General features: G+C 40.1%; 2 protein-coding genes across 5 annotated transcripts in view; one reads left to right on the forward strand and one right to left on the reverse strand.

The window, feature by feature from the left end:
• Nucleotides 1–5962, forward strand: part of MAP7D3 (MAP7 domain containing 3) — a 387643-nt gene extending 381681 nt beyond the window's left edge. For all 3 annotated transcript variants that reach the window (XM_030210055.1, XM_030210053.1, XM_030210056.1), the window contains one exon: nt 5583–5962. In XM_030210055.1, coding sequence (XP_030065915.1) covers nt 5583–5611 — 29 coding nt within the window. In that variant the 3' untranslated portion in view covers nt 5612–5962. The remainder of the gene's footprint in view (nt 1–5582) is intronic.
• The window catches only part of FHL1 (four and a half LIM domains 1), a 129803-nt gene that overhangs the window by 64461 nt on the left and 49122 nt on the right, over nt 1–16220 (reverse strand). Inside the window, exon 1 of one of the 2 annotated variants that reach the window (XM_030210057.1) lies at nt 13271–13387. The exons of the other annotated variant lie outside the window; for it this stretch is intronic. Within the exon in view, the coding sequence (XP_030065917.1) occupies nt 13271–13292 (22 nt within the window). The 5' untranslated portion in view covers nt 13293–13387. Of the gene's footprint in view, nt 1–13270; nt 13388–16220 lie in introns of those variants that run through there. 2 annotated transcript variants of the gene reach the window in all.

Genomic DNA, 16220 nt, shown 5'->3' on the forward strand with positions numbered 1-16220 from the left:
TACAATCTCCCAAAAGAATCACCTGGATCAGTGTGATTTTTGGCTCAAATTCTGTTTGGTTCTAGTTTAGATTTAAAGCCACTTTTTTTCCAGGGACTCAAAGCAACTCACAATCATAATCAGTATACAATTTCCCTCAATTCTATAAAATTGTGTGTCCAACTTTGAAATTACATAATAACAAACTCCCTCTCACCATCCATATCCTGACAGCCAATCAATTATGGAGACCAGCAACTCTTTCTAAAATTTATCAGAAGGGGTGTCATGCAGACTAATCCTCTAGGATATCTGGTAGCTGATGAAATACTTTTCCTAGTAACATTCCCAAGATTTCCAGTTTTGAACAAATAGGAGAAAAGTTTTCTTCACCCAACGCATAATTAAACTCTGGAATTTGTTGCTGGAGAACGTAGTGAAGGCGGTTGGCTTGGCAGAGTTTAAAAAGGGGTTGGACGGTTTCCTAAAGGACAAGTCCATAGACCGCTACTAAATGGACTTGGGAAAAATCCACAATTTCGGGAATAACTTGTATAAAATGTTTGTACATTTGGGTAGCTTGCCAGGTGCTCTTGACCTGGATTGGCCACTGTCGGGGACAGGATGCTGGGCTCGATGGACCTTTGATCTTTTCCCAGTATGGCATTACTTATGTACTTATGCCAGACTAACTCACAAAACCTTACCCTTTTCTAAAGTCGACAGACCGTAGCTGATTTTAATTGTGGTGGGAAATGGACGTGTGATAATGATAACTTCAGCAGCAGAACCAACTTCTTAGCTGTCAAAACTGAAAACATTTTCACACTCCTAGATGGACAGGGGTTCAAACTGCAGTACAGCCCCGTTTACTAGAATCAACTCTAAGGCTCTTTTTTCATCAGTGGTTCAAAAATTGATCCACTGACTCTCATATATGTCACTTGTAATGCTTTGGTGTCTTGTTCTGGATTATGAAGCGCCTTCTATATCTTTTCAACTTTATCTGCAAAAATGAAACTCTGTTTCTCTAGGTCAGGCATATCCCTCTCAATAAGTTCAGCTGCTCTTGTAACTATTTAATTTAATGTATTTATTTATTAGGATTTATTTACCGCCATTTTGAAGGAATTCACTCAAGGTGGTGTAAAGTTAGAATAAATCAAACATGAGCAATAGGCAATTACAGCAATAAAATATTCAAATAACAATACAAAGTATGGCATAGTATACTACTTACAATGTCAACACTATACGTAATAGAACATTTTAATTGACAGTGAAAGATATAAGCAAAGATGGAACATATAAATAGGTAAGAGAGTAAGAAAAGTTAGAAAGTAAGGTGATTAATTTAAAGAAAGTTGCACAGGAGGTCTGAGAGATGGTTAACATTTAGATAGGTGAGAGAGTAAGAAGCGTTAGAAAGTAAGGTGACTAATGTAACAAAAGGTGCATATGAGGCCATAGAGATCGTTAAATATTATCTCAACTAGGGTAGGAGTAGATAAACATGTCCTGCTGCAGTATGTGTAGCCCATGTCACTCCTTGTGTGTGTGAGTGAGACTAACAAGTTAGTTACTTCTTCCATTAACCTTTCACCTGCTTTCTAAAGTAGAGATAGTTTTGTGTTAAGCGGAGCCTTTCAGGCAGTGCATTCCAGAGTGTGGGATTTACTCTGGAGAAGGCTCGCTTGCGGGCATCACATCGTGTAATGTCTTTTGGAGAGTGTGTGGTTAGTGATAGTCCTTGAGAGGACCTTAGTGTCCTTGGCGGTGTGTAGAGGATCATCCTATTCTTCAGATACTCGGGGCCATTTCCTTTAAGGGCCTTGAAGATCAGACATAGAATTTTAAATTTAGTTCTGTATTGTACTGGTAGCCAATTAAGTTTTTGCAAAAATGGTGTGATGTGGTCATGTCGCTTGCAACCTTCTATGAGTCTTGCTGCAGCATTCTGAATCAATTGGAGCTGGTGCAGGCCCTTTGTAGTCAGACCATTGTATAGTGCATTGCAGTAATCCAGTCTTCATGTCATCATGGCATGCACAACTGGGATAAGATTTACCTTCTCGGTGTAAGGAGAGATTTTACTACCAAAAATAAAACTTGGGAATGGTTTGTTGCAGCTTGTATTTCTGTGAATAATCTTTCAGCAATTTACTTTGATATTTTTTGTAAAGTATCCATATTAATCTCCTTCGAATGTACTGGCCTGATTCAATTCTTTACAATGTTATCCCTAATTCTAACGCCTCCGAGGTTAACCAAGTTGACCATCAGTGACTGAAAACCTGGTACAGCGTAATCATAAGACACTAGCAAAGTGTTATTCCGATTCTTAACTTGTTCATCCAGCCCTTTTCCCCCAGAATTTCTTTTCACTTCTACAATTCCAGTTATCTATAAAACATTCCATATTCGGTATATGGCAATGATCCCTCTCTACCTCTTCATCAGCGCCACTAACAGTCAACTTTAAAAATTTGCCAGTGATCTCAAGGAGATATATTGATGTTTTATTAAAAACTGTCTATACCACCTTTCCAAACTCTGGAGGCATTACTGGAAGTACAATAATGTATGAATCTAAAAACCATGTTTCAGTTATGCACAAAATAACATGTAGTTTCATAATAAATATGTGATGTGATATGATATGATGTGATGTGACATGTTTCTTGTATACTGCCAACTATGCTATAAGCCTAAAAAAAAAAATCACATACAAATTAAGCAGTAAATAGTTTAAACAAAAAAGTCTTCAAATTCTTCCGAAACAAAAAATAAATGAAGGAACTTCGAAGTTCAATAGAAAGTGAAAGTCGGAACTGAGGGGCTTGATAGCAAAAAGACTTCTCAAGGATCTATTTATATCTATTCTAATGCCAGAAAAATAAAGCATTAGCAGGTGAAAAGGATCTCTAATTCTTGTCACTCCATGAAAAAATGGAAACGTAACCAAACTAAGTATATAATCGGGAGATGACCCGCCAAAGCTCTGAAAAACCACACAAACCAGCTTAAATACAACCCTAAAATATATTGGGAGCCAATTCAGAGATACAAGTGCTGCAGTCGCACTATCAAAATGTTTAAGGCCCACAATGAGTTTAGCAGCAGTATTCTGTAGTAGTTGTAATCTAAGACGTAATTTCACCGTTAAAGATGAATAAAGAATATTATAACAATCAAGCTGAGGAGTGGCCTAGTGATTAGAGCACCGGTCTTGCAATCCAGAGGTGGCCAGTTCAAATCCCACTGCTGCTCCTTGTGATCTTGGGCAAGTCATGTACCCTCCATTGCCTCAGGTACAAACTTAGATTGTGAGCCCTCCTGGGACAGAGAAATATCCAGAGTACCTGAATGTAACTCACCTTGAGCTACTACTGAAAAAGATGTGAGCAAAATTTAAATAATTAAATAACAAACAACAAAGTAACACCTAATATGACACAGTTGGCCTTCACCAGATCTTCCTTAATAGTATCTAAACTTGAATCTACTAATCCCTCAGATACTTTTAGCAAAGCAATAGTCTCCCTCATTTGAATTTACCCTAACTCCCTATTCCACCCTACTATCTGTCCAACCATAATAATCTCTCATACCATACTGCCCCTTCTACTACTATTACTACTACTACTTAACATTTCTAGAGCGCTACTAGGGTTACGCAGCGCTGTACAAAATAAACAAAGAAGGACGGTCCCTGCTCAAATGAGCTTACAATCTAAAGAACGAAATGTCAAGTTGGGCAGTCTAGATTTCCTGGGTAGAGGTGTAGAGGTTAGGTGCTGAAGGCGACATTGAAGAGGTGGGCTTTAAGCAGAGATTTGAAGATGGGCAGGGAGGGGGCCTGACGTATGGGCTCGGGGAGTTTGTTCCACGCGTGGGGTGAGGCGAGGCAGAAAGGGCGGAGCCTGGCGGTGGTGGAGAAGGGTACTCTACTCCATCCTTCATTACTACCTCCTCAACCTACCCACTGCCTATATTTTTCATAACCATATCACACACTTCTCCCTCAATCCCTCCCTCCTCCCCCACCGAACAACCACAATAATACATCAGTATTCATTATAACACTCCCAATATTTGCATGCATGAGGGGGTGCAGAAAGGTACATGATACTTTGTTATACCTCTTCACTGATGTGCCTGCAGGGGTGTGCCATGCCACCACATAGGCATCAGAATCACCAGCTGACTGCATCAGGCAAGGGCCCCTATCCAATGCAAAACTTGATGAAATTGCACAATGATCTTAATTCATTGATAGTAAAGTGCAGGCAGATTCAGTGCTAGTACAACAACTCAACCTCCAGCTCTAGCAAGTAATACTTATTCCATCTGTTGCAGCACTTAAAGGTACCAGATGATGACAGACAAAGGTCCTTTGAGCTGTCCAGTGATTTTCAACCCATTTCTCTTACAAAGGGATAGAAAACCTCAGTATAATCAAAATGCATTCATAGAACACAATAAGTTCCAGTATAAATAATGCAAATATAAAAATACAACAGAAATCATGATACAAATCTTAAACCACAAATTATCTCTCTCACAAAAGGGAAGAAACAAACCTAAAACTCAACATCCCGAAAAAAAAATATAGTAATATCCTCCCTCATCCTTCCAACTGTTCTTGAAGAAGCCCATAAAGGGGCAACCCCCTTTAGCTTGCTCCTTCAGAAGCAGCTCGATGCCATAAGGGGTGGGGAATAGTGGGCCAATCCTCTCCAACTGGGACAAAGATAAAGTTCTCAGTTCCCAACAAATAGAGAAATCCTGAAACTGAAGTCCTGGTGAGCAGTGAAGATATGGAATTCTAATCCTTAAACACTGAAAAATTATTACTTATTTCCCGACAAAGACATCCTGGAATTTCATTGTTGATATACAAACTAGCTCTGGAACTCTCTTTTACAAGTCTGTGATCATGGTTGCCTGAGTGCGTGTGTGTGTGGTAGGGGGGGGGAGGGGTGTGTGAAAGCTTGGTATTTCCTCTTCCTCTCTTTCCATGGAATTTAGGAGGTAATTCAGCATCCTGGAGGGTGCCAGGTAGGAGCCTATTGTGTAGGTGCTGTAATATGAACTTACAAGTTAGATTGTGCCGTTCAGATGTAAGATCTTATGAAAGTGCTACAAGTGGTGAAGGGCATTGTTCAGTATGCCATGTGATGTTAGAAGATCTGATTTTGTCATCCAACTTCTGGACATGTGATTCATTTAAAGACTGTAACTTTTTGTCAATTCAGTTATGGTAATTTATGTCATAATTTGTCTGTGCAAACTGTTGTACATTGGGCAAAGTTGATAGAACACCATCATTATATTAAGCAGAAGAAAATGAAGGGACCATTAGTGTCACATTTTGTTGACCATGATCTTAAATGTGTGGTTATAGACCAATTGAAGTGCTCCTGAAGATAGAGGGGAGAGGGGGAAATTTGTTAATGTCAACATGAACAAAAGTGTGTTTTTTTTCATTGAATACTGTTATACCTGTAGAGTTAAATGATGCATTCAAATGCAATGTATTTTATTAGTGCTGAGTTTCAGATTTAATGATGTACTCACATTATATTGCTTTTTTGTTTTAGAGCACTGTCCTCTGGGATTGCCAATGTGAATATCTGCTTGACAGTCATTATTGGATTTTAAAGTTGGCATCCTTGATATAGAAGGAAGCCATCTTGGAATATGTCCAGTTCCCTGGCTGACACAGCATAACAGCGAAACAAAGGCCTTTGTCGGGACTTGAGCAAAAAATGTATTATTGGCCATCTTAAGATAAGTGTGGTTTTATTGAATGATGACTACATTTTCTACTGCCAGTTTGTGAACTCTGTTTATTGTTGAAGAAGGACATGTAACACTCAGTTTGGTCATGGAATTTTTTTTTAGACCCATGATCAATATGCTTTAGCCAGTTCCTTACTAAAGGGAAATTTTTCAATACAGGAGGTCATTTCTCTCCACATTTGTTTGAATTGCAGTTGAGTATAACTGGATTGATTTTGAGTTTGTTTTTATTAAATTTAAGTATATACTTTGACTTCAATTTGTATAGTGTGATTTTTTATTCATGAGTTTTGAAAGCGCTACTGTTGTTTCTCTGTTTTGTGAGTGTCAGGGACTGTCCCGTCCACACTCAATCCACCTTTAATCCATTACTTGTAAAATCAATACAGACCAATCAAACTGAGCAGGTGAAGTAACTTGTGATACTTTTCAGTTACACCAAGGATCTGGGGTTCCTAGCCCATTATAAACCATAAAGCTGTATGTCTCTGTTGATCACCCTCCCCTCACCTATCCACACCCATCCTGTTAGAATATCAATGATATGCTTTGATGTCCCCATGCATACCTCCGACCCATCCCCATCCTCCCACCCTGTCAGACTGTCATAGTAATGCTTGAATGTTTTCACTTATATACACTGTCAGCTAGCACATTTGCTTATTTCCGATCTGAGGAAGAAGGGCAACCTTCGAAAGCTAATCAAGAAATGTATCAAGTTATGTCCAATAAAAAAGGTATCATCTTATTTTCTTTTCCATGTTTTATTTTGTTTGATTTCTATTGATAACCTTAAGAGTGGACTAACACGGCTACCACACTCCTCTACCATGTATTTTGCAAATTTGTTTACACAGCAAATTGTAGCAAGGTGAGTTATCTTGAGATAAAAAAAAATACAGTCAAAAGTTATGAAGAAATAATTTTTTTTCTTGTGTACAAGAAGCATTTATATATAGCTCATTTCTCATTCCCTCGCTGCTTGTAAATAGTCTGTTCCTTTGAAGATAAACATTCTCCTCTCCTCACTTGCCTGTAACCATGCTGGCTGAAACCTGATGCTTTAGCACATACCAAGATCCCCAGTTATCTTAACCTCCCACCTATGCCTGCCACAAAAAGATCACCCAGTCACCAGTCCCTAAATAGAATGCTTATAAATAGTATTATTATCATTACTTCCCTTTTTCTTTCCCTGTGTGTTCCATGGAACACAAAATAATATAAAAACATAGGGGTCCTAAAGCAAACACAGTTTATTACATTAAGGGGGCAATTCTATAAATTAGCACAGAGATGCAAGCACTGCGATGGGATGTGTTTAGCGCCAATTCTGTAATGGCTTCCAGCCAACGCCTAAGCCATTACAGAATACTAGTACAAAGCTGTTTTGATATGTCAAAAGTTAGGTGTCCCAACTTACTACTAATCGTTACTATAGTTCTACTAGATGTAGTCATTGCTGTACACATTATATGCAGGTACTTTCTCTGTCCCTAGAGGGCTCACAATCTAGGTTTTTGTACCTGGGGCAATGGAGGGTTAAGTGATTTGCCCAAGGAGCTGCAGTGGGAATCAAACCCAGGTTGCCAGGATCAAAGTCCACCGCATTAACCGTTAGGCCACTCCTCCAGCATATCACATCAATGGCTGGTGTAAGTTGGTGTGCACAAGGGCGACATGCTGTGTGCACAGTTGGTAGTATTCTATACATTGTGCATGATGCTTGGTGACATGCCTGCAACATGCTCAAGATCTGTCCACAAGTACACACCCCATTACAATTATATAGTAACATAGTAGATGACGGCAGATAAAGACCTGTATGGTCCATCCAGTCTGCCCAACAAGATAAACTCATAGTATAAGCTATGATACGTATACATGATCGTGATTTGCCCTTGACTTTTTCAGGGCACAGACCATAGAAGTCTGCCCTGAAAAGTCAGTTGCACACTAAGAGGCTCATTTTCAAAGCACTTAGAGGCATATTTTCAAAGCACTTAGCCTTCCAAAGTTCCATAGGTTTCTATGGAACTTTGGAAGGCTAAGTGCTTTGAAAATATGCCTCTTAGCCTCCCAAAGTTCCATAGAAACCTATGGAACTTAGCCTCCCAAAGTGCTTTGAAAATATGCCTCCAAGTGACCCTTTTACTAAAGATTGGTGTGCGCTAATGGAATTAATGTTTGGTGTATGGTGTACAGCGCTGCGTATGCCTTGTAGCGCTATAGAAGTGTTAAGTAGTAGTAGTAGTAAATGCTAAGAAGCCCATTTTATACCTGTTCCTTTCACCCTCTCTCTCTCTCTTTCTCTGTTTCATTCTCTCTCTCTCTCTCTCTCTCTCTCTCTCTCTCTCTCTCTCTCTCAGCCTCCATCTGTCTGGTGCTTTTCCCATGTTATGATGGTGGTAATAGAAGTATCAGGAGGTTAGAGCATTTCTCTCTTATGTCTCCTGCTGTTAGGAGTGAGGATGGGATGGGGGGGGGGGTGGAATGATGTGCTGTGAAGGAACTCTGCAGCCAATTGTAGGGGAAGGAGCTCTGTTGTTTGTAAAGTGCTGTATTTCTCTAGTAATGTTGTAGAAATAATTAGTAGTAGTATTGTGGGGGTGCAGGACACTGGATGTTTGTTCCAATTAACCCCTGCATCTGCGTAATGGCACCTTTTTTTTCTGTAGAAAAAGCACTGAGTGTGCTTGCTCTATGTAAAGAATTCTGGATGCAACCAGACTCAGAATAATAAAGTAAAGAAGAAAAAAAGTGGTTTTATAAAACATAGTATAAATGGCATCCAGCGAGTCTCAGCTCTAGACCTGCCTGACCTACGTGGCCAGTGAATTGTCTTCCTGTTTTCTATAGTTCTGGAGCATTCACACTGCTCTTTCCTGCCCACTGAACAAAGGTACAACCTCTATTCCCCCGAAAAGGGCTCCAAAGGTGAGCCACAAAAGTGTAGACCTGAGAGCCTGATGTCTGAAAAACAACATTACTGGTTTAATGGGTTCAGCAAAAGCCAAGTGTTGCCTTACCAATTTTGTAGTGTGTTAAGATTTTCAGAAGGCATTTGAAAATAAGGATGGGCAGCCAGAACATTTTTGTTTTGTTTAATTTCCCATGTCATTTCTGGGAATGTTCATTTTATTAATTTTCTTTTGGCCATTTTGTTGTCACAGGTGCAAAGTTGTTGAGTGCATGCTATAGGATGCATTCTTTCAAAAAGAGGGCACAATCTTTTCTTGATAGTGTACGCTTGTGCAGTAATTTGCACATGCACGATGGTTTATGTATACACTAGTGGAACCAAGCCCGTTTCCTCAACAATGCAACGGGCCCTAGGAAGGCAGTCTTGTAAGCGATTTTTTTCTCTCCCCTGCCCTCCCCTCCATGTCCAGCGATTCTCCTCTTCCCTGCCCTCCCATCTGTGTGCCGCGATTCTCTCCTCTCCTCCCCTCCCATCCTATCCTATCCCATTGATTTTCCTCTGCTCTGCCTGCCCTCCCCTCCCTGCCCTCGATGTCACGTGATTCTGTTCTTCTTTGTACCTGAACGTTCTCTGGCTGGCTGGCTGGCTTCGTTCCATTCCGTTCGTAACATCCCCTGACGTCAGCTCGCCTCCAGCATTCCCTTCCCTCTCACTGTTCCGCCCTCTGACATCATTACATCTTGACACGAGGGTGGGACAGTGAGGGGGAATGGAACACTGGAGGCTGGCTGACGTCAGGGACAGTGAGCTTGTAGCGCTATAGAAATGCTAAATAGTAGTAGTAGTAGGTACAAATTATTATATAGGATCGTAGCTTGAATGGGCACACTATCAGGAAAAGAGGGCACACTATTGATGGCAAATTAAAAACTACCAACCCCCTGATTTAATAAAGGTAGCCAAAAATTGTGCAGGCAAATTTAATTATTAGTGCTAATAATTGGCTTTTTAACAAGCAATTATTGGCACTAATTAGATTTAATTGGGACCAACGCAGGTGAACTTAGGTGCAGGATCTGCACCTATAATTTACATGCAGTCCAAAAAAGGGGGCAGGGACATGAGCATTTTGGGATGGAACGGGGTGTGATTTTGAGATATGTGTGTAATTACAGCATAATGACGCTCCATGCATAAATTTAGGCAGGGGCATTTGCTTCATGTAAATGGCCGTGCCTAAATGTAGGCACAACTCTCCGCTTAAGCATGTATTCTATAAACTGCACTAAACTTTAGGCGCAGCTTATAGAATATCATTTAAGCGGGAAGTTTTCGGCACCAATTTTTAGGCGTCATATACCTATCTGAAAACATCCTTTACAAGAGCCTCCTCAGAAAATTAAAATGCCATGGGATAGGAGGCAATGCCCTGTTGTGGTCTAGAAACTGGCTAAAAGACGAGAACCAGAGAGTAGGGCTAAACAGTTTTCCACGTGGAAAGGGTAAATGTGGAGTGCCCTAAGGTTCTGCACTGGGACCTCTGCTGTTCAACATCTTCATAAATAATCTGAAAAAACAGCGACAAGTCAGGTGATCACATTAGCGGATGGTCCACAATTATTCAAAGTCGTTAAAATGACAGAAGGTTGTGAGGATTTGCAAACGAAATGCAACATGGACAAATGTAAAGTAATTCCAGTTACAGCTGTAAAAATGCTAGGTTTTGAGTTGTAAGTCACCACACAAGCAAAGGATTCTGGATTTATTTATATATATATATATAATTTTTTTATTATTATTTTTATTTACTTATTTTTTTGGGGGGGGGGGGGGGGGATTTTCAGCCTAGTGTGCCAAAGCAGCTAAAAACACAAATAGAATGTTAGGGATTATTCAAAAGGAGATAGAAAACAAAACTGAAAATACACTTATATCTCTGTAGAGGTTCCTGGTGCAACCCCCCCCCCCCCTCCTGTATAAGTGTTCAGTTCTGGTCCCCTCATATCATCAATATCATAAATGATACAGCAGAACTAGAAAAGATTCAGAGAAGGGTGTCAAAAATGATAAAGGGGATGAAATATCTTCCTTCTGAAGAAAAGATGGGCAGTTGGACAAGAAACAAGAGAGGGGATATGGTAGAAATGTGATAGAAATTCATGAGTGGGATAGAATAGTTAAATAGGGTATAGTTGTTTAATGTTTCAAACAACACTAAAAAAAAAAAAAAGTGCATTCCATGAAGATAATGAGCAAGCAGACCAAAAACACATTTTTAGAAAGACATTTTCACACAGTGCATAAGTATGATGTGGAATCTGTTGCTGGAAGATTGGTAAAAGCAACCAACTAAAATAGCAGGGTTCAAAATAGATTTGGACAAGTTCCTGGAGGAAAAGTGGACTGGAGAGAGAGAGCCAATACTTATCCTTTAAAATGAACTATGAGAAACAGAGCTACCTTTTGAGATCTGCTGAGGACTCGTGGCCACCATCAAAGTCAGGATGCTAAGTTCAATGCCTTTGGTCTGACAATAGGTGGCTTTTTGGTTATTCTTATTTTCTTTTGTATTTTCAAAAGTGAGAGCATCATTTATAAAGAAATCCTGCTATAGTTAGAAAATTAGAATTCATATCATTGACGATCCATCAAAGACCTCAAATGGATGATTTTAGTCAAAACTGTTGGTGGGCTCTTTCCTTAGAGAAGACCTAAGGACAGTATATAGAGTTAAATGATTGCCTTGTTTATGGAAATGTTGGAAGTGCTGTTATGTTAACACAGCCTGTATCCAAGGCAGCCACAAAGCCAAAGAAACCTCTCTGGCATCAGCTGCCAATTCTTTGGCAGGGCTCTGAGAAGCATCAACACGAAACTGTAGGGATCAACGTAACCCATGAAGATACTTGTGCATTGGCTTTGCTCCCATGAATTCTGGAACGTATTGCATATATTGCGATAATGCACTGACCCAATCCAAGCCAATGGCATTTTGAGATATCAGAGCAACTGTGTCAGTAAAACCAGATTATAATCAGTTTGTGAATGCTCCTACCAAAATGCTGGCTAACTTGTGCAATAACACTTGTCATCCCTCACAGCTAAACTACTAAGGTTCAAGACCTTTAGCATATAACAAACCTGTTGTACTATGGTTTTTTTTCTTCTTAACTTTTCACACCAAAATCTGTAAGGTATTAACCTATCCATCCAAACAGCCAATAACACACTCTTAAGAAAGTCCTAAGGTCTGGATGCAGTAAAACATCTCCATGATAAAACAGACAGCTTGAAAGTGGGTATCAGGGTGACTATATTAAGTTTCAAGTTTATTAGTATTTTCTACCTCGCCTTATGAGCATGCCATCTAGGCAACTTACAATTAATTAGTGGCCACCACACTCAGCATTACTTGTATGAATACAACCTGAAAATATTTGTTTAAATCCTCTACCCACTGCTCAGATGCAGTTTTTCACACTGGTTCAATTAGATGTTCCTATCATCACTCAACAGATCCTTCCTCTAGAGAAAAACAGCTTTAGGATAGTTATATTTCTGGTTTTGGCTTTCTAACATATCATTAAAAAAACCCCAGGAATGTAGTTAAGTAAGAAAAGGGACAGGTCATTTAAGAGTAACTGGCTGAGAACATAGAAATAGTACCTCAGCTGTGATAAGTAGAGCCATAACACAGGATATGTGGTAATGTGAAGGAAACTCCTCCAGGCTGATATACCCTACCACAGGAACTTTCCCTTCCTGCCAAAAATACTTTAGAGGTTGTATTTTCAAGTCAGGAATATTTGAATTTCCTTTTTTTTCCCCCTCTTTTGAAGTGTTGAAAAAAAAATAATTTCCATTAATATTTTATCAACTTGTTATAATTATTTTTCATCAAACATGAAAAAGTGCTCATATTTAGCTCTGAAATTATTATTGTAACACATTTCTGTCTTGCCTTTTTGCAGTACATTTGGTCACTGTAGCCACAGGAACAGACTCAACAAAGTGTGAATTCTGCCTTATTAACAGACAACACAAAGTCAGTCTTGTCTCAGATAATGTGTCACCCAAAAAAAAAAACCCAAACAAACTGGCTAATTAAAGAAAAGTTAATTTAAAAAGCAAAGCCTAGATTTAAAAATTGTATGACTTTATGCATTTTAAAATTCAGTGCTTCCTCATTCTCAGATACATTGAAAGTATTCTTTTTGGTTGAACACCTTGATAGCCTTCCCTAAAACCTGAAATATAATCTTCTTGTGGTCAGTAAATAAGTGGGCCCTAACCAGAAATAAAGAAATGCCTACTGAGGCTTTGATAGACTGAAGAAATTTGCAGAATTTGCAAACTTTCCCTGCTATTAACCTAGAGTTATTTCTGAATCAATTCCTGTGTCTGTTCCTGCACCATTGCTGCTTAACAGCTGCTCTTCAGCAGGCATTCATTCCAGAATCACACTTCTAGGCTGTCCATTGAGAGTAAAAGTCACATTTTACTGCAATTTGCACTTTTTAAAAATAAACTAGAGTATAAAATGTTGCATGATCTTCATCTTACCTGAATGTCTCTGGTAAGCCATTTTATCAAAGCAAATTTCACACGGCAGCCCCAATTAGATAACTCTTTGTACTTTCTGAGCTGATAACAAAATCTACTCTTTGATTGCAAACATTTCTGGAGAGCTATTAATAAAGAAGTAACAGCAGATGTCCACACCCCTCCTAAAGGATCACCACTTTAATCCCACTTGAAAAGTCAGACCATTTTTGGTTATCTTACAGAAGAAGAATAGAATCCAGTAAAAATACTGTACCCAACACAGAAATACTTTGGGGGTGATTTCAGCTTCCAGAATAGCTCCGGGGTAGGTCTGGCCACTCCCTTCACCGGCAGAATCTGTTCTTGCATTCTCCAGTTTATAAGCTACAGTTTGCAGTATGTTAGCAGCCTGCTTCTAAGGCACAAAGGCCCCGATGATCAAAAGCAAACGCAGGTACTAGAGGCCATTAGCACCATACTAGCGCCTGCCTTTACCAGCGCAGAATGATCATACGGGTCCAGCGCACCAGGCCTTAGCGCAGATAGCAGGCAAATGTAGTCAAGGTTATTTAAATGAGGTCATTTTGTATTCCTCTCCAATGATTAGAAAAGAGCGCCCGAAACAAAGGTGCCTTACCGCTCTAAAAAATAATGCCAGGTCCGAGCAGGCATTAGGGTGTTGGAAGAGAGGATTTCCCATGATTCTGATGCTTCTCTCATGACTCTTCCTGCAAAATCTACTGGATTTGATTGCTTTTGGAATCAGGAGGAAGCCCATGCAAGCCCTTGAGCGCTGGTTGTGAGAAAAGGCAGACCGGAACGTGAAGCACACATCGGTGTTCTTGTCCTGCGTCTAAATTTAAAGCAGCTATGCTTTTTAAAAATAAATAAATAAACAAAGCACGCTTTGGCATCTGTTACTTGCATCAAAATATAAAAATCCAGAAAAAACAATTAAAATGCTTATATTTAGGCTGAAGAAAACAGACGCCAATGTGAGCTTCACGTTTGGGTTTTACCGGGCACATGTGCACACAAGTTCAGCTTACCGCTGAACTCTTGTGCGCATGCGCCAAGCACAATCCTCCCGCCGAACTCCCTTTGCTATGAACGCACCTATATTTGCATCTCATTAGGTTTGAGCATTAGGGTGTTGTTCATCTGTGCTGTTTCAGTGCTATTTTATGATGCTATTCAGAATAGCACCGGAGTTTTGATCATCTGTCCCAAAGGGCTTTGTCTCCTTTGCTTGCCATTGCTGCAATAGTTCGGCACTAGATCTTTTGAGTTTATATTCATAACTCAAAGTCTGCCAAATCCCAGAGGAAGATTTTATTGATTTTCAGCATCTGTAGCCCCAACTCTCTACCCATTCATAAACTGCTCCCATTACTGGGCTGACAGTGTGGCTCTAACACAAAGCTACAAATCTTTTTCATTCCCCTTCCCACCAGTCACAAAGATGAGTAACCTTGCATTACTGTTTCCTACCATATGGGTAAAACCAATGCTTTGCTCCCCATTACAGCAAGGAAATCGCATGCAAATAGGTTGAGTGCAAAAATGTGCACTAACAGAGGAGATCACAGCAGACACATGCACAATGGGATCTGCACGTGGCAATTGTCATGTGCACAAAAACATTCTATCAGCACTCGTCATGCTGTGTGTGCATACATCAATGCATAGGCTGAAATGCCATTTTGTGCACACAATTTTTGCATTCCAGCCTATACATGGATGGATGTGAACGCAACTCTAACAAGTAACCGATATTGTTAACAGTCCAGCACTTTACTCCTTCTTCAGAACACCTCCACTCAGCTCCATCTTTTTTTTCTTACCATGCACTTCATGGAAACCAAAAATAAGTGTAGGTCTTCATGACTACAGTTAAGGGAAGAAACAGGCATGAAATCCTCACTAACACTACACAGAAGAATGAGCTAATCTTTTGTTCCTTCTCAGACCTTGCATTAAAGCCCCAGCATTGCACTGAGGCCTTTTTGCATTAAAGCCCTGGCGTTGTACTCAGCCTTCTTGCATTAAAGCTCTGCTGTTGCATTCGGCCTCTTTGCAATAATGCCCCGGCCTTGCACCCAGCCTTCTTGTATTAAAGCTGTAGTGTTGCACTCAGCCTTCTTTGCAATAAAGCCCTGGTGTTGAACTCAACCTTCTTGTATTAAAGTTCCAACATGGCCCTCAGCCTTCTTGTACAGTCGCGTTTGGGGATCCTCAATTTTGCTTGCTGGGTCATACCAATGGGCCGTGCCTTTTCTCGAGGCTTGGCCATTGCCATGTCAAGTGTGAAGAAACTGCATCATTACGTTCAACTGTCTGCCTGTATTCGCATGGTTCTTTGCATGTGGCTGGAGTTTTGTCCTCCTTCAATGGGCATTGTAGGGTGCTGAGGTGTCCAATGTTGATCTTTACAGATGCAGCAGGAGAATTGGGTTTTGATGTTTACTGTGTGGGCTCTTGGTGTGCTGCATCATGGCCTGAGTCCTGGACAGCCTCTGGTTTGACAAAGAATATCACCTTCTGCAACTTTTTCCTTTTGTAGTCATGTATCAGCTATGGCCTGATAGGATGCGAAATAGGAATATTCTGGTGTGGTGTGACAATCGGGGAATGGTGGAGGTGGTTAATAAGCAGGTGGCGAGATGTTTGATGGTGAATTCCTTGAATAGAGAGTTGGTCCTCCGTTGTCTCCAGTGGGATAGAAGGCCAGTGTAAAGTAAAGTTATTCCAACCAGGTGTGTGAGTTAATTGAAATATATGTAGGTTGTCTTGTTAGGGGACAATGAGTCTAAGGATACAATGGAAGGAAAAGGAAAGGGGGGGTGGATTTGGCTAGGGTATGCCTCTGGCGAGCAGGTCCCAGATCCAAGAGTTAAAGCCAAGGAGCAGTAAGAATCTACCTACTAAAGAAAGGAAACCACTCAAAGCCAGGATCATCATCATTTTC

Source organism: Microcaecilia unicolor, chromosome 7 (genome assembly GCF_901765095.1).
Source record: "Microcaecilia unicolor chromosome 7, aMicUni1.1, whole genome shotgun sequence".
Classification (NCBI taxonomy): Eukaryota; Metazoa; Chordata; class Amphibia; order Gymnophiona; family Siphonopidae; genus Microcaecilia; species Microcaecilia unicolor.